This window comes from Coprinopsis cinerea (assembly GCF_000182895.1).
Source record: "Coprinopsis cinerea okayama7#130 chromosome 4 map unlocalized cont3.4, whole genome shotgun sequence".
Taxonomy (NCBI): Eukaryota; Fungi; Basidiomycota; class Agaricomycetes; order Agaricales; family Psathyrellaceae; genus Coprinopsis; species Coprinopsis cinerea.
This window is the reverse complement of record NW_003307541.1, coordinates 2,211,501-2,228,797: the sequence shown is the minus strand read 5'-3', so window position 1 is coordinate 2,228,797 and position 17,297 is coordinate 2,211,501. Positions and strand designations below refer to the sequence as shown.

Sequence of the window (17,297 nt, the reverse complement as noted above, 5' to 3'; positions counted from 1 at the left end):
GAGGGGTGGGTAGGCAGGGAGAGGTTCAAAGCCGCCTCGTTGTGGCCAATTTGTTTTTTTATGAACCAGCAAGGCGTTTTGAGGCAGTGGGCTATTCGGCTGAGATGGTCAGGCGCTCCACTAGTAGAACACCTCGCGGCGTTGGCCAGTTATGCTGTACCGAAATGGCGGATCCCAGGATACCTCGAGTGTAGGAGGGCGGACTAGTCGAAAGCGTCTTGTCTAGGCGCAAGGTGTAGGGTTGGACGCAAATGGGGAATAGAGAGGAAGCATGAGGGTGTAAAAGGACAAGCAGTGAAAAGAGCCGTCAAGAAGCAGCGTCGAGTCGGAAGACAAATGGCATCTGTCTGACGGAATAGAAGCTTCCCCAGTGGAACTATTTTGACCAACACGAATGATGCGGGATTTGGAAGGTTACCAAAATGGCACAACTGGGCTGAATGACGACTGTGTACGCATGGCTGGGATCTCGAATAAATCGGAGTATTGTGTGGCATCTCGCGCTGGGTTTCCGTTATCATGACAAAACCTACGCCCTCTGTCTTGGCCATGTAGGAGGGCCCCCAAGCGTCTTCAACGGGTAGCCCAAGGGGGTTTCTATGGCTTTCTTGAAGATATCTGGGCAATGGAGATGCGAATCATGAAAGGGTAACAAACAGGTCAGTTGACCAGATTCGTTTACTTTCTATTTCGGTGTCTTTGCTGTTCGTTGCGACACGCCAGATGGGGCTCGCCACAACCCTGTGAACTGACCCTTTAGTCTCAGTGGGAAGCGCTCTCAGAAACCGTCGAGATCGGAGAGATTTTGAAGTTTTATCCAGTGGTGTACATGGCTGTTGACAGAGAGTGTGTTATCAGGGTTTCTAGAGCGCTTCTTGCTAGTCCGTATCGGGAACCGGTTTCTTAGCGGTTTGCATCGTGGTCTGCTTCTCAACTTCTCATGTTCCCTTGGTCATATTTGTTTAGTATTGGGCAGTGCTACACAATATGATCATGAAGAGCTCGCCAGGCTATGCCTCAGGGTTCTGATGACCCCCAAACGCCATATGCAAGTCTTCTCCAGTCCGCCAATGGCTGGCGACATTCGGTTAGGCAGAGTCCTTGGGTTTGACTTCTGAACGCAATTGTCACTCATCAAACTGTTACTCGGCGGCACAGAACGAGACAGGGTTCGCCCCGAACGCGTACCAGGGTAGACTGTAATGCTTGAAAGCCTGTCGCCTGTCTCTCGTGATATCAATCGGGCAGCCTGCATAAGGAGAACAGAGATGATAGAAGGTGTCTTCCACGACAAATCAAGATCCACAGGCGCAAACTCAGCAAAAGCCCAGGTGGCAACCGAAGTCCTATCCTAACGTCACCCGAAGGCCTCCTTTCTACCACAGCCAACATGGTATCATCCCGGGCTCTCACCTGGTCAACTGTCGCTCTAGTGGGCTCCAAGTTCATATTCCATTAATTTCTCAAATACTCACCACTGGTTTGATCAATGCAGGCGCTGTTCCTCTACCGTAGCGGTCCACTTCTTAAGAACGTAATCTTATTCAAGACGCCCTTGCCTGTGGGCTACGTGGTGAATGGAGACTACGGGCAAGACTGTACGCCTCTTGGTCCAGGCGATGCTGTGAATCCTCTCGAAAGCCTCGCATACTGCGAGGATGAAGCTTGGTGGGAGCACAACGACGCGGCGGGAAAACCTTCGTCGCGTCTCCTTCTGCTCAGCTGCGACCCCAACCGAAAGTCATGGAACACAGTGATGGGCCCTCTGCGCGACCCAAGCCCTAAAGGTGCTCTCTGGGTCCACAAGCCATCCAAGAAGGGGGAACCCGAAGGGAAACCACAGCGTATCACCCTCAAGGGATATCCAGAAAACCACGACTTCCACCCGCTCGGTCTTGAGGCATGGCCGTCGTACGGTGGCAATGCGTCCAACCTCTACGTTGTCAACCACGCTAGAGAGCGTACCACCATCGAGCAATTCACTATTCACCCCTCCGATCCCACGGTTGCGACGCACATCCGCACGCTCTCCTCTCCTTATTTCGTCGCACCTAACGCCCTCGCACTCACTTCGCCCGACTCGTTTTACGTATCCAATGACCATCTAATCACCCGCAGGTGGCCCATCATCGGCCACGTCGTCCCCGTCCTCGAGAGCGTCCTCGGCCTCCCTCTCGCATTCGTCTCTCACGTCACTCTCAACCCACCCAACAGCGGGGAAAGCGCAATCGCAAAGCACGAATTTGCAGCCAACTTCATCCCTTTCCCAAACGGCGTCTCCATCTCCTCAGACGGCAAGACAGTCGCAATTGCCAGCACCTCTCTGGCCCAAATCTGGTTCTATGACAGAGATCCTGCAACCAACGCTCTGACAAAGACGTCCAAGGTCGTCACGCTGCCGTTCTGCGGCGATAATATCCGCTTCACACCTTCACTGGACAACCCAGATGGCCCCGAGGAGCTTTTGGTCGCAGGTCATCCCCATTTCCCATCGCTGGTTCAACTCGCAAAGGGGTTGCCGGCTCATTCTGGCAGTTGGGTAGTCTCTGTGGTACCCAAATCTAACCCTGAGCAATCGTTCGAGAAGAATGGAAAGAAGTTTGACGGTGAAGCGTCTGTGTCGACCAGTGATTATGTTTCAGATGGGCCCACATGGAGTTTGAAGACATTGTTCCAAAGTGACGGGTCTCCTGGAGGCGTCTTGTCTTCTTCTACCGGTTTGAGAGACCCAGAAACCGGAAAGCTGTATGTTACTGGTCTCTATCACCCTGACGGCGCAGTGGTGTGTACTCCAAGGAAGTAGACAGTCACCTGTAATATTAGGGCTTTGTTGTATGTACATTGCTTATTGAAACAGTCCACACGCACATTCCACTGCTTTAGCATGTTTTAAGATTATAAACGGGAGAGGAAATTACACATAATACAAATCCAACAGAAAGGACAGGAAAAGGAGCGTTATAAGTACTAGACGGAAAGCCGACGAAACGGTGCAACTGAAAGCCAGATCATCGTGGGTGGGCGTGATAGTGATATACGAAAGAGCCATGGGCGACAAAATCAAGAAAGCCTTAAAGTAATCGTTTCTAGCGGATTTGTAAAGACATCAGCGCCCATGATAAGAGGTCGCGCGATGCCAAACAGCGTCGCAAATTCGGGGAATAATGATATAAAATACAGACAGGCAGGGACAGCCAGACAAGGGAAGGAGAGAGGGGAAACTATACCTGTGCTAAAAAAAAAGAACGCCGATAGATAGAAAAAGAAAACATGACGGGAGGAGGTGGATCGATCGGAAATGCCGACGTGTCCTATGAGGAAGGTGGTGCTAGAGGAAATTGGGAAGATAGGTGCTGCACAAAGTGTCAGTCGTGAACTGCAAGTCAAACCAAACCAACGTACATGGCTGTCATCCCAAACGCAAAAGCAGCAATACCCCAAGCGAGAGATTTCCTCTCAGGCTGCATATCAAATCGTCCGACCCTCCTATTGGTGGCAATCTGACGTTCCTCCCGCTCGGGTTCCTTGAACTCAAACTGCAGCGGCTTCTCCTCGTCCTGCCTTATCCGCTTCAGCTTGGATGGGCCTTGGCCCTCCTCCTCCATCTGCTGATCATCGTCCTCCTTCACAGTATCAGCGGGCTTCTTTGATGACGCAGCAGCCTTAAGGTCAGCAATAAGCTTCTTCTGTTCCGAGATATCCTGTGCATAGAGTTCATTGCCAGCAACGTTGTCTTCCACAGCGGTATCTTCCTCAGCCTTGATTGGAGAGGATTTGGGCAAATCGACGGGACGCTTCTTGGGCGATGGAGGAGCGACGGAGGCGCGAGACCTTGGCTTGGTCGCTGTGAGAGGCTGTGGGACGCGGCTGGGAGCAGGACTCTTCGTCCGCGTAGATCGCCTCGGTCCAGGGGTTTTGGGAACAGCAGGAGAGGATGCCACAGGGATACCAGACGTGAAGGTGGCTGGTGATCCCTCCCGTCGACGCTTGGGAGCCGGTGGCTGAGCGTCTCCCGATCCAGGCGAAGGCGTAGGGAGCGTTTTACTCGGTGGCTTGGGCGACTGCTTCGCTGGAGATCGAGTGGCATGCACATTCGTCGCAGGCGTGGGTTCAGGCGCGTTCGTTGGGGGGTTGTTGTTCTGGGCCGACTTGTTCGAGCGTCGGTACTGGCCATTTGGATCGGGTTCAGCTTCGACCATGGTGTTAATGAGGTCGACCATGTTGTAGTCATGAGCAAGCTGCCCGGCGGTGTCGCGGTTGACCCAGGTACCGGCGAGACGCGTGATGTGAGGCTCCTTCGACGAGCCATTATTGCCAAAGAGATCAAAGTTGGCCTTCACGTAGTTTATTTCGTCTTTCTCCTCGGCTTCAGACGCAGTCGGGAACGCGGCGCGAAACATGGTTGTAAGGCTGATCGCCTGAGTGTCGAATCTTCGAAGGATAAAGGCATGGCCTCCGTCCTGTGAATCGGTGGTCAGTCCACCAAGTCTAGCAGTTCAGAACCGCGCGATTTCTCTACCGTTGTGTCAATTTTCAAGCGTCCCACCTGGATTAAGTTGAACAAGAATGTCAGGGACTAGAGGTCGGAATACGCGAAGCGGGGAACGTACGAGAATGTCCTTTCCCTGGCAGCTCAATATTTGATATTTAACCGGGGGAATTGTTGCATCTGTTAAATTTACGTGGTCAACGATATGAGCTCGACGCGAAGGAAGACGATAACGAACTGCCGTCTCTGAGGGAAGGGTTTGCATGTCGCAGCGGCAGGGGCGGACGAGCAGTCATTGGGGAGGACGCTTCAATCAGTCACAGTGTGGCAGGATGAGTGTAAGATCAAAAGCGTGTAAGCCGGACCTGGCCACGACGATTGAAGAAACCTTTCCCACGCTCCAGCGACTTCATTCAACAAACAATAAAAGAACGCGTCGCGTCGGTGAATTCAAGGGAAATTTATTTCTACACTGTCCGGGAAATTTTACTGTTACATTTTGGCGTATCCACTCACGCTCGCTTGATACTCGGGAGACTTGTGCAGACCCAGGAACTGAGGCTTGCCAGCCAATTGCTCTTCCAAGTGTTTCACCCCGAACCACCAGGCGGTCTTGCCCCGGCGGTTCACCATATCTGCATGTTTCACCATCTCTTGTACAGGGACCATCTTAACAGAGCTCGTTTGCACAGTAATAACCGAAGCGGATTCTGGAGGTGCCTGTCGGTGCTTTTGACCAAGGAGTCGGTTGTGATGTTGCTCGAGGAAGACCATGCACTTGAGTGATAACCGAGCCGCGCGAACGCGATCGATGGGCGAAGGAATACCTCCCTGGAGTGTATGTCCCAAGGATGCCGATCGGGCGTCAAAGAGAGATCCACCCTCTTCTTGCAACATCTTGGTGATCATAGTGGTGGTATACACGGAAGAGGAAGCCTCGTTACTAGATTCCATGGATCAGATAACGATCGTTAAAGGAGCAATGCAGACCCTTACCGAATGACAAGACGACCTTCGCTTTTGCCGGGTGGATCCAGGCTGTAGCGGGTCTTCAAGAATCTAACATCCCGTCGAAGCATGTCGAGGGTGATGCCCTCTTCGGGGGTATAGACTAAACTGGCGCCAACCTGCAAAGACTGAGTATCATTTTAGGATAGATCATCGATAACAAACTTACAGCCAGTGCACCCATGGTCGCGATGTAACCGCATTTTCCTCCTTGCGTTTCAACAACGAACACGCGATCTCTGCTAGCACTAGCACTCTGTTTGATAGCATCACAGGCATCGACAAGGGCATTCAAACTGGTGTCACTTCCGATACTGTATTCAGTAACCGGGACATTGTTACTGATCGTCGCAGGAAGGTGCACCATAGGGATATGGAAGGCGGGATAATGTTTCCTGCCTTCTTCCAACTGAAGCAGGGCAGTGAAACCTTCGAAGCCTCCAATGATGAGCAGACCCTGCAAGTTGTACTCTTGGAATTTGGCCGCAACCCCACCAATATCAGTCGAAGGAAGAGCACGATTGGTACCAAGTTCAGACCCTCCACGAGGAGTCCAGGCGTCAACTCCGAGCCACGAGAGCTGATCAATATTGCCGTCGAGGAGACCACGGAATCCGTTGTGAATCGCCAGCGCGGTGTGTCCTTGGCGGATGCAGTAACGCACTGCGGCTCGAGTGGCTGCGTTCATACCTCCAGCAGGAGCACCCATACTAATTAGCAGAGTCAGCATCAATCAAATGCCCGGGCTCAAAAAACAACCGCACTGGATGATTCCAATCCGCATCCTCTGTCACAATCGGTATTAGAAATGACGTCACATTCTAGATCCAGCTACACACCTTCTCCTTGGGGAGTTTGGCCGACTCCTCGGCTAGCATCGAGGTCGCAAAGAATCCATCCAGGATCTCCTTGAATTCCGAGCCACGAAGTTCCAGGGCCTTTTCGTAGTCTTTGGCCTTCACGGCCCTTGCTACTGCACGGGTCTAAGAAACCTGTCAACGGATGAACTTGGCGGGTCTGGAAAAGGCTTGCCTGTTCGACCGCCTCCATTAGAGGTACTCGCACGATCTTGTTCTCGTGCAAACCGATCATGTATGAAGGGGTGTCTTCCGTGGATTGCAACAAGGCATCGATTGCTTCTACTCCCTGGAGGGTGGGCTGTGTTCAAGGCGTCAGTACAAGCGGAGGTAAAGCGAATCTGCGGACTTGCCAGAATTCGGTCCAGAGCACAGGGGCGTCCACCTCGCTGCGTATGGCCTAATGTCGTGACCCTGGTATCGAGGCCTAGTCTCTCGGTCAGAATATCTTTGACATATTCTGGTTTGATTGGATTCAAATCCGAATCATGTGCGCCTTCTGCAACAAGGACAATCGTGGTTCGTTTGCCTACTTCACGGTGCTGCGAGAGTTGAGTGTGGTGCAAAGAGGAAATGCGAAAGACGTACGCGATGAATTTGGGCACACATGTCATCCTCCCAAGGCATCGCTGTAGGCGGACGTTCAGGAATAAAGATAAAGTCTGCTCCTCCACTAGTAAAATTAGCAACGACCAGGTGCTAGTTGATCAGCCACTTACGCGACACCAGCCAATGCAGCCAGCCATCCACAATCCCGACCCATGACTTCGATAACAAAGGCACGGGAATGGCTGTAGGCCGTAGAGTTGATGTTGTCAATGGCTTCGCAAATGCGTTGGAGGGCAGTCGGAGCACCGATCGTCAAGTCGGTCATTGACATGTCGTTATCAATGGAGCCCACCAGTCCGACAATCTTGAGATGAGCATGCTTCTTGGCTTGGTCTTCAGAGACGAGGCCTTGACGGGGAGTTAGAAAAGGAGACTCTATTATACGTTTAAGTATACCTTTTTCTTTCAAAGCGGCAATGAGAGATGGCCATTCGCGTCGGAAAACATCTGCTCCCGTTAGGGAACCGTCTCCTCCGCAGACGACCAAAGCGTCAATTCCTTCTCTGATTAGATTGTGGGCTGCTGCTTCTCGTCCTTCGACGGTTTTGAAGGTCATGGAACGTGCAGTACCGATGAGAGTACCTCCCTATAGCGGCAATGAGTACATTTTTTTTTGTGTTCGAGAACGAGGGCGGACATACCTGCGAGAACCAGCCCCGTACGTCATCCCATCCGACGCGTACAATGTAACGACCCTTGAGTGTTCTCCCTCCAACAAACTCGCAAGTACCGTCTTTCAGCAGCTCGCCATCGCCGAATCGCAAGTTGTGGAGTAAATTAACAGCTGGCTGGCCGTGAGGGGCTTCATAGGTTGCCTTGACCTCTCGTTCAACTTCTGCTTCTGTTTCGGCGGCGACATTCTTCGCCTGCTGTTCGGCGTGCTCGTTGTTTCCGCGAACGAGGCCTTCGTAGCCTTCCCGGACAACATACATTTCGCATCCTCTACAGAAAGAGAGACGTCATGGGCTTGCCGATCACGTTGTGGCGAACGACGACGTACTTGAGAATACCGGTTTTGACCACTGCGCGCACGACAGCGTTCATACCAGCGCTGTCGCCGCCTGAAGTGAGTATAGCGATCCTCATCGTTTGAGACAAGGGGGTTGTGAAAATGGAATGGATGTTGAACAAGTCGAATGCAGTTACAATGCAAACTGATATAGATAACGAAAGCCCAGAAGCCTTGGGATTGGCACACGTGCTTGCTGATCAAAAGACCAGAATCCCGAAACTTGAATCGGGGCTATTCTTTGCTTCAGCTGGATGTGATAAGGGCGAGGATGTGGTCAATGCGGCGGCGTTTTGAGTTGACCTCTTTGTGTGACCCGCAGCATGAAGAAGGTCAGGTGGGACATGACCAGATAGTCGGGAATGGTCTCGTCTTGATCATGACCAGGGCGGGGAGGGGAGACTGGGGCAGGATGATCGGAGGGATGCCGAGTTGACCATTATTTGGGACACAACAATTATCGGGCTCGGGTCGGTCTGAAAATACTCTTGCAAAATAACGCCACGACGACGACGGTTGTTGGAAAGGGCCCTGCTGGTGGGTGAGTGTGATGCGAACTGTATTTATAAGAGAGATCTCATTGGTTGACAGCGTGCCTTGCTCTATCACCGTGCTTGCCACCGCGTGCTGCTAAAAGCTCCAGCTTCGGACCAAAATATCCCCCAAATACCAGTCCGTCCCTTTCAATTCTTTGCTAGCCGCTTCGCCTAACTTTCGACCAGTTCCCTATACCCTGCACAACCGCTATTTGATGCAACTAGACCCCTTCCACCTCATACAACCCATCACGCAATGGGCCTCTCCCCAAAACCCAATACCCCACACTCCCCTCGACACCCCGAACTCGGCCAACTCGTCACCAATATCTTCTCTGCCACCAGAGATCCTCGCAGAGATTTTCCTTCTCGCTCTGCCAGCGGACCAGTTCCCTAGCCCTTCCCCATCAGCAGCTCCACTCAACATCCTCAATGTCTGCTCTCTCTGGAGGCAGGTGGCAAAGGCAACTCCCGCCCTCTGGTCCGCCCTACATCTCAGCTACCAGAGTGCAGACGACGACGTGGCACCCACAGAACTATGGCTTTCCCACTCGGGGAACATGCCATTGTCCCTGTCACTCTCAATAGATTTCGACGAGAAACCACATCAGGCCATCATCGACGTCTTCACCAAGCGTTCCGCGCGCTGGAAGAACGTACGACTCGAGTTTCGCCATCTTCAATGTCCACCAATGTACAATCTCGCCATGGCCATGCACAACATTCCCATGTATCAGCTCGGAATTCCATGCCAGGGATATTAGCACCTTCAACGTCAAACCCATCACAGGCCTTTTGGCGACAGCCCCTCATCTCAAGGAGCTGACATGGGTCGACGACCTTGCAGATGCAGAAACACTCCATTCACTCCCACTTCCCCGTCTTTCCCGACTATCCCTGTCCATGGATTATGGAAGCTTGGACTACCTCAAACTTTTGAATCTGTGTTCTAATTTAGAACACATCCGAATCACTCGTCCATTCCCCGAAATCCAGCCTCCACAGCCTCCCTTGGTTCTCACCAAACTCACTTCCCTCAATATCGCCCACGACCTCACCGGACTCCTGGACCACCTTATCCTCCCTTCACTCAAGCACGTTCGCGTTCACATGGACTCTGGGGTTCCTGAACATCTGAACGGACGTTATTCAAGAGCCATTCTAGCGCTTCCCTCGGCCGCTGCCAATGGAACTTTAGGAATGCTATCTTGGGATCCAACTTCACTACTAAATCTGGTGGAGAGGTCGTCCTGTGCTATCGAGACCCTCTGGGTACACGCCCCGATGAAGGAAAGTGATCTAACCAAGTGCCTAGAGGCATCATCTCGGACGCTCAAGTCCCTGACCCTATCTGGAGGCTTGGTACTCGGGGACACTATCATTCGCTCCCTCACCCCTCGCCGAGTCCTGGCTAGCGTGCACTCCACCTCCTCACTCGAAGGGGATCCGGACAAATGGGGTTGCCTCTGTCCTTCTCTGTCGGAGCTGGTTCTAGACACACCTCTCCCATCCACAAGTTCATTGGTCGAAATGGTTCAGGGCCGACTTGGGGTTACTCTCCCTTTGGCCAATTGGAATTCTGCTTCATTAATTCCCTCCGTCACCATCGCCGCCGCCACTCCACAACTCCATATCGCTTCCCTTGGACGCCTAAAGGTCCATTATCCCTCTGGCCACAGAGACATTGACTGTCTTCGAGAACTCTCGAGCGTGGCCAATTCGGAGAACGCTGGCTCGTTCGACCTTTCCATCGTGGAGTCGAGGACGGGAAATGTGCGAGGTAGTTCTGCGGGCAGAACTAGATCGTTCATGTATAGACGTAAAGCTTGTGCTAGCCGGTGAATTCCGTCTACTCGAATCTCGAATCACCGGCTACTCCACTTTATGCTCGGGTTCCCATCTCGTTTTCTCGTTTTGGGGTTTTAGGCGTTGTTATCATGGTTCCATTGAGGGTCACACTGTTTTCGAAGCACTTCTCGTGGACATTTTCTATGCCTATTTTTTCGCGATTCGTGGTCCGGACTTCTATTCATATCATATAGCCTTTATCAAGGCGCATCATATCCTAATAGTATACCATCTACAAGGCTTCTCTCATCTTCCGCACTTTTGTTTTCTTCCTGAGTCTTCCATTGTCTCCATACATAGTATCACTTGCATTTGCATGCTACAATCCTCTCTATGATACTTAGATGCGATACTAACTAGTACTACTTTGTCCCCTGTACCTATATCAAATCGACCTCGAATAAACCTGCCCAGAGTTACTGTCAGTGTAATGCGACTCTTCGGAGATCGTTGTCCACCGTTGTGTGGCTGTGTTTCATAGATCGGGCCTCGGCCCGCAAAAATACTGCAGAAGCTGGTTCAATTCTCAGCCATGCCAAATCTTTTTCTATCCCTCGTAATATTTGCATGGTCGTTCCGACAAGAATCATATAATCTACAAATCAAGAAACAATACACATGCATAAAGCTGTCATCACAGTCGTCGTCACACTCGTGAAGAATCATTCCAATAAATCCGCTAATTACCAGCTGAAAGCTTCATCCACAAACACCACGCCCCTTTTCGCCTTGGATCCGAGTTCGCTAATCGCATTCCTAGCATCATCCGCCATCCCAGCCGGCCCACAAACTACAATGCCCAACTCACCCTCATCATCCCTCTCCAACTCCTCCTCCAGAATCTCCCTGACGTTCAACCGCGCACCCACGCTCGTCTCGACATGCACACCAGGGCCAAGCGAAGTAAGGTCAGGTTGAAGCGCATGAAGGAGCGACTCGTTGCGTAGTCCCCATACAAACCGCGTACGACCTCCACCAAACGTCTTGATGATCGGTAAAACAGCAGTGACGCCAACACCGCCCGCGATACAGAGGAGTGTGGTGCATCCTGAAAGGTTGCGGATCGATGGGTTGGCGCGATACGAGGATTCGACCAGGACGGGGAGGGAGAGGCTTTGTCCTTGTGCCAGTGCCTGCACTCGGTCGGCGATGGTCTTCGTGATACCGTCCCTTGACCGGAAAAGGATCGTGGCACGCGGACAGACGCGTCCTGTTCTCGACGACAAGCTTGAAGATGCGGAGCTTGACTGACTTGTTTTCTCGGGGTCGGCTTGCGATCCGGAGGCTTTCGTGTCGCCGGGGACTGCCTTGTCTTTGGACCTGGCGGGCGTATCACCTGCCACAGCGACACTGGACAACACTGAGAAAGGATGGCTCTCCCAGAAGCGCCACGCGAGGGTCGGGAAGGACAAATATGCATGGCCATCCACAACGACACCGTCAATCTCGATGCAGAAATACTCCCCACTGGAATCGACAGCAGTGACGACAGCCGTTCGGTACCCATTAACCGCCATCCTCATGAGGCGGATGAAGCGGTCAAGGAACCAGATAATTCCAGCGATGTACACCCAGATCTCGTAGCCCCATGTGTACTTGAAGAACGCGTATATGTGGAAGAAGGTGGCGATCAGACCGAGGGCGGTGAATACTTGGTGGAAGATGAGGAAGAATTCGTAGTAACGTTTGCGAATTTGGAGAACGGAGACTGGCCATATCACCACAAAGGCAAGCGTACCGACAATTCCCCAAATCCAAAAGGGCCGTTGCGACTGGTAGCTGTGGTCGGGTCCGTAAAGGATGGCAAGGAGGAGGGAGTGGAGGCAGGTTTGGATGATGGTGCAATAGCCGAGCCAACGATGGAGAAGAAGGAAAGTGCCGTGGCTCCAGCCGGTGATCCAGAGGAGGATGTTATTCCTGCTGGAGAAAAGGAAGAGAGCGACAAAGTCTGCCATCGCGATGACTCCTGTACGGTCGCCAATAATCTGTAGCTCTGGGTGCGCGTTCATGAACTCTCCAAGCTTGGCGGAGAAAGGTGGTCCAAATGAGTTGTAGGCTGGCCGGTAAATCGTTAATGGGAATATGGCGAGGAAAATCTGGGTTATGAGGAGATAGGCGATGTATAGGGATTGACCCCGCGTCGGCATGATGCCGATGTCGCCAGCCATGGGGGTACGATGACGATGTCCGAACAATGGTTTTTCCAGGATCGCCTCCAAACGGCTGTACCAGAGCGGGCGCCCAGGCAGGAACCTAAACAAAGAAAATAGAAAGGTATAAAGACACTGCTGACGGCTACCGCGATCCTGTAGAAGAATGAGTATACGACGGTTTAAAACTGGAGTTGAATGTACTCGCGAAGTTAGTACCCGCTGGCGTGAGTGTAGGAGTTGTCGAAAAATCGCATATAGTTGTAAAGCAGCATCCACTCTTCTTCAGGAACACGATGAGTTGTATTCAGTGGAGCACCTTCTACGAGGTAGGGGACATCGGCTTCGTCAAATTCTTGAAGATCTTCGTGAGCATGCCGCAGAGCTCCTTCGTAGGTCATGATGGGCGGGATGCCAAATGCCGTTTTCCTTTCCCAATACTTTTCGATGCTTGAGACAGGCAGCTTCTCCCGCTGGCAGTGGTCCTCGAGGCAAAGGGCGAGCGTTCGTAGGAAGGCTGCATCCTTGCTATAGCATAGGAAGGGATTCGTGTCATCGGTGGTGGGAGGTTCGTCGGGGATTTTCGAGTCGCATAAGATCGGGCTTTTGGAGATAAATGAACGGCAAGTGTGAGCACAGACAGGTTTAAACAGGGTCCTTCCTCCACCTATCATCCCTTTCCCATCCTGGGCTGTGGTAGCAGTGAAGAAATGAGCGAGCGTGAGGAAGAGAAGGGAGACGCGGGGTAGTTGGCCCAGCGAGGGGCTGGAGCTGAGAGCCACCATCGTCGGGAAATGTTAGAGGTGGTGGGTTGGGGTGTAGGCCTAGGGAGATTCGCCCTTTAAATGGCCATTCAAACTTCGAAGCCATCTTGGTTCCGGGTTTTTGAGGAGGGCCAGGAACAACACAATGAATACCTATTTCACTCCTGGACCTTGGACCCACTGTCTTACGGTACAAAGAATTTCCTTGGAATTCTTCCCGAGCCTATCGGATCCTGCGTATCGCCTGAGTTTCATTGCCTGTGGGCTGCTTGTGGAAGGAATCTATTGAAAGTAATCCTGGAAAACGGAGCTATGGACGTACCTTTCTTCTGAAAGATCATTTGCGAAACGGAATGTGTCGCATGGATGGAAATGCTTCATTCTGCACAATTCAGTCAGGCCTGGTTCCTGAGTGGTGGGCCCCAATCCCCGTAATGAGGACGTGATGACAACAGTTCGTGGACAACCAAAGCCGCCCTTGAGGTGTCCCATGACCAGGCAGAGAACTCCAGCATCGGAGCAAGTTGGAAGAGAGGGAAACACAGGCGGTAGGAAGGTGATTGACAGCCTGTAAAGCCATTAGATTTAGAACCAATGAGACATGTCCACAACTTACGATGTACTATAAATGGTGCATGTATTCGAAGTCTGTGGACAGATGACAGTCGACGGGGAACAAGTTCAGAGAAACGAACGTAAGTTAGGGAGCTACAGGGGAGAGCAATTCCCCATCTCGGTGACCGGACAGACGGACTTTCGACCCTTGCCATCGAGAAACACCCCGCATTGAATCACCAGTGAAGTGAGGAACTCCAAAGGACCTGTTAATCCCTGGTTCAAGCGAGACTTCGAGCGTTGGAGGCTGGTGCGTGCATTGAGTATCGAAAGTACAGTGTATCCGCGACTCCTCCGCGGGTGGCTGTGTCTTCCTGCCATCACGCATCAGGGCAAGTCGCGTAGCACTCGGTTGGCAGAATCGGTTGAAAAGGAACCATCGCAATCGCCTCTTTCATCATATGTGCTTGGTCGTTGAGTGCCTTTCTGGACCTCTGAAGGGCGCCTCAAGGGTCAAGATAGTTGGTGACGGACCGAGGAACTACCGCCGGCCGAATTATTGCCAAGAATTCCGCCATCCATCAGAATCATCAGATCCCTCCCCTAATGTCGACCAAAATCCGCGTTTGCGTTTGAACCGCATCAGGTCAGGTTTCTTCATTCCACACCTCTCAGTAAATCTCCCGTTCAAGAAGGTGACCACCTGTCGCCTTGACGGTTTCCAGCTAACTATCGACCTCTCTGGCCTTCGCACCGGATTAATTATCGGCCAAACTACCCCCTTGCCACCACTTTGCCCCCGCCCAAAACCTCCAAAGGACAGAATATCTACTGGGCTTATTAGTTCTCGTCGCAGCGAATATGGCTACCACATGGCGATCTGCACCGATGTCCTAGGCCTATCTTGCTATATGTACCGTCCTGCGCATCATCTGTTACGACATGCGGCTACTCTTCAGATTCGATAAATAAGCTACAAATTGCAGGTGAACCCCACAGGCCGCCCATCTGGCTTGCTTTACTGCGCAGATGGCCTTGACAACCCTTGTTCGGCTTGCTTCTGCCCTTTTCGCTCTCCAGACTGTCCTCGCAGCTCCCGATGAGTCCTCCAACGTTCTGACTTGGAAAGGCTCAAGATATCGCTGCAAGTGCTACGAAGGTGGAAAGTGTTGGCCATCGCGGGACAAATGGCGTGCACTCAACGCCACCGTCGATGGCAATCTGGAGGCAGTCATTCCAGACCCTGCGGTCTGCTACAACACCTTCGAAGGAAAACCTACCTACGACGCTGCTAAATGCCAGGAGGTGACCGAACGATGGGCCGACCAGAACTGGCAGTGAGTAGCCTCTTTCTTCACCCTCGCCCGATTGACCTGTTGCTAGATCCGAGCGCTCTGTATCTAACCATTGGATCCTCTGGACCAACACAACTTGCCTTCCAACTGAAAACCCCAACGACACTTGCACTCTGGGGTACTTCCCTGAGTATGTGATCCTGGCCAAGAAGAAGGAGCACATCAAGGCTGGCATCGACTTTGCCAGGAAGAACAATATCCGCCTTGTCATCCGCAACACTGGCCATGATTTCCTTGGCCGTTCTACCGGCTACGGCTCACTCGCCATTAACACCCACAGCTTCAAGGGTATGATCTTTTCCAATGAGGATAAGAGTGCTTCTTTGAACCATCCTTTCTCTAGACGTCAAGTTCCACAAAAGGTACACTGGTCCCGGCAACTGGCGAGGTGGTGCGGTCACTGTTGGTGCTGGCATCCAAGGTCGAGAGCTTTGGAGGCTCGCCAATGCTCAGAACCCTCCTGTCGCACTTGTGACCGGAGAGTGCCCGGTAGGTCCCTATGTGACGTTTATGCTTTATATTTCTCATGTTGTCCTTTAGACTGTCGGTTTTGCTGGAGGTTATATTCAAGGCGGCGGTCATGGCCCCTTGGCGACACGCTACGGCATGGGTAAGCACGCGTTACTCTCGCGTCTCGCCCCTCGGACCCTCGACTAACACCTATGCGCAGCTGCTGACCAGGCACTATCATTCGACGTCATTACCGCTGACGGAAGATATGTAACCGCCAACGCTGCCAAAAACCCCGACTTATTCTGGGCACTTAAGGGTGGTGGGCCAGCCACCTTTGCTGCAGTCGTGTCCGTCACTGTCAAGACGTTCCCCGAAACGCCATCCGCAGGTGTCGAACTTTACATCAATACAACACATACAACCGACGAGACTCTGTTCTGGAAGGGCTTTACGGCCTTCCACAATCTGGCCAATCACTACGTCGACAATGAGATGTTCGTCTACTACGAGCTCTTCCCCTTCACGCTGCGCGTTCGACCCTTCGTTGGCCCCAACATGAACGCTTCGAAGATCGCCGAGGTCCTCAAGCCCTTATTCGACGAATTGGACAGAGAAGGTGTTCCATATGACGCGTATATCAAGGACTTCCCCACCTTCTTCGACCTTTACATCGACATGTTCGAAGACGAGGGCGCAGGCGCCAACACCCTTGTTGGTGGGCGCTTGTTCACCCGCCGTGACATCGCGGAACACGGCAATGACATTGTCGAAGCAAAGAAAAAGATCGTTCAATACGGTATTATCGGACATATTGTCGGTCCAGGTGTTGGCCTCCCTGTCGCCGACAGCGCCATCAACCCGGCCTGGCGTAACGGTTCTTCATTCAGTATCTCCTTGTATCCTCTCCCGTTCGGCCTCAGCTTCGAGGAAAAGCAAGCTGCCGAGCAATTCTTGACGGACGAGGTCGACGGGCCTCTCCGGGCTGCCAGTCCCTACGGCGCGGCCTATGTTAACGAGGGTAACCTTGCCGAACCCAATTGGCAGCACGCCTACTGGGGAAGCAACTACCCCAGGTTGAAGCAGCTCAAACGGAAGTGGGACCCTCAGGGTGTGTTCTATGCGCGAACCACCCCTGGAACCGAGGACTGGGAGGTGATCGACTACGGCAAGAAGCTCTGCAAGAAGTTGTAGTCCGAGCCGCCTGTTGTTATTCTGTACTACCAATACACCTATGTTTCGCTTGTCCTCAAGTTTCCCAGTCCAGTGACTTCGAGATTCATTGTCATTGAGTCTGTTCTCTCCTCGAGTTCTCGTTGTCGTAGGCAGTTGTGGATAAGGAGGCAAGAACGGCGGGTTTCTGTATGTCTCAACGCAGTTCCGAAGCCGATTCTGTATGTAGTCTGCGTGAAGGGTTCTGCACCGGGGGAACAACGCGGGAACCCAACGCCTCTTTCTACCACTTGTTACCATTAGCATCCTGCGTTAATGCCAAAAGCCTCGCATACCTTGTCCTTGTGCAAAATGTAAAGGAAACGGAGCTTCTAAAGCTCCAAGAACCCTCCGGGACGGCACAAGATGAAATACGGGTTATACCTCCCACTACACCAGCAGCCCACGGTCGAATCGTTTGCTGAGTGGGTCGCGAATAGGGAACTGCGACGATA

At 52.3% G+C, this 17,297-nt stretch overlaps 6 protein-coding genes across 6 annotated transcripts; 3 read left to right on the top strand and 3 right to left on the bottom strand.

Annotated features, from left to right (window-relative positions):
* Positions 1-1,489: 1,489 nt before the first annotated feature.
* On the top strand, positions 1,490-2,803 carry CC1G_12566 (arylesterase; the record flags this gene model as incomplete). Its single annotated transcript, XM_001836333.2, has 1 exon — positions 1,490-2,803. One exon carries the CDS (start codon positions 1,490-1,492, stop codon positions 2,801-2,803), a length of 1,314 nt encoding a protein of 437 aa, XP_001836385.2.
* Positions 2,804-2,877: 74 nt separating this feature from the next.
* On the bottom strand, positions 2,878-4,806 carry CC1G_14426 (hypothetical protein). Its single transcript, XM_002911383.1, has 5 exons — positions 4,728-4,806; positions 4,611-4,669; positions 4,520-4,546; positions 3,403-4,460; positions 2,878-3,353 (listed from the first exon to the last, which is right to left on the bottom strand). The coding sequence occupies exons 1-5, from the start codon at positions 4,783-4,785 to the stop codon at positions 3,329-3,331; spliced, it is 1,227 nt and encodes a 408-aa protein (XP_002911429.1). The 5' UTR covers positions 4,786-4,806; the 3' UTR covers positions 2,878-3,328.
* A 175-nt stretch (positions 4,807-4,981) lies between these two features.
* CC1G_14425 (6-phosphofructokinase) lies at positions 4,982-8,049 on the bottom strand (the record flags this gene model as incomplete). Its single annotated transcript, XM_002911382.1, has 12 exons — positions 4,982-5,432; positions 5,486-5,616; positions 5,667-6,207; positions 6,262-6,284; positions 6,337-6,467; positions 6,506-6,655; positions 6,704-6,896; positions 6,943-7,027; positions 7,074-7,311; positions 7,360-7,549; positions 7,605-7,905; positions 7,964-8,049. The coding sequence occupies 12 exons, from the start codon at positions 8,047-8,049 to the stop codon at positions 4,982-4,984; spliced, it is 2,520 nt and encodes an 839-aa protein (XP_002911428.1).
* Positions 8,050-8,723: 674 nt separating this feature from the next.
* CC1G_12564 (hypothetical protein) lies at positions 8,724-10,350 on the top strand (the record flags this gene model as incomplete). Its single annotated transcript, XM_001836331.2, has 2 exons — positions 8,724-9,202; positions 9,264-10,350. The coding sequence occupies 2 exons, from the start codon at positions 8,724-8,726 to the stop codon at positions 10,348-10,350; spliced, it is 1,566 nt and encodes a 521-aa protein (XP_001836383.2).
* Positions 10,351-10,778: 428 nt separating this feature from the next.
* CC1G_14424 (metalloreductase) lies at positions 10,779-14,057 on the bottom strand (the record flags this gene model as incomplete). Its single annotated transcript, XM_002911381.1, has 7 exons — positions 10,779-10,951; positions 11,165-12,609; positions 12,726-13,109; positions 13,289-13,330; positions 13,593-13,838; positions 13,887-13,918; positions 14,025-14,057. The coding sequence occupies 7 exons, from the start codon at positions 14,055-14,057 to the stop codon at positions 10,779-10,781; spliced, it is 2,355 nt and encodes a 784-aa protein (XP_002911427.1).
* Positions 14,058-14,854: 797 nt separating this feature from the next.
* Positions 14,855-16,876, top strand: CC1G_12421 (isoamyl alcohol oxidase; the record flags this gene model as incomplete). The annotated part of the gene is made up of 5 exons (XM_001836328.2): positions 14,855-15,162; positions 15,209-15,495; positions 15,524-15,669; positions 15,721-15,790; positions 15,851-16,876. 5 exons carry the CDS (start codon positions 14,855-14,857, stop codon positions 16,822-16,824), a joined length of 1,785 nt encoding a protein of 594 aa, XP_001836380.2. The 3' UTR covers positions 16,825-16,876.
* Between the last annotated feature and the right edge of the window lie 421 nt (positions 16,877-17,297).

Bases quoted from the DNA above. Each gene is read 5' to 3' on its own strand.
- CC1G_14426 (XM_002911383.1), bottom strand. From the start codon at position 4,785: ATGACTGCTCGTCCGCCCCTGCCGCTGCGACATGCAAACCCTTCCCTC. The intron at 4,670-4,727 runs GTTCGTTATCGT...TAAATTTAACAG, and splicing joins CCCTTCCCTCAGAGACGGCA to ATGCAACAATTCCCCCGGTT. The intron at 3,354-3,402 runs GTACGTTGGTTT...CACTTTGTGCAG, and splicing joins GCGTTTGGGATGACAGCCAT to CACCTATCTTCCCAATTTCC.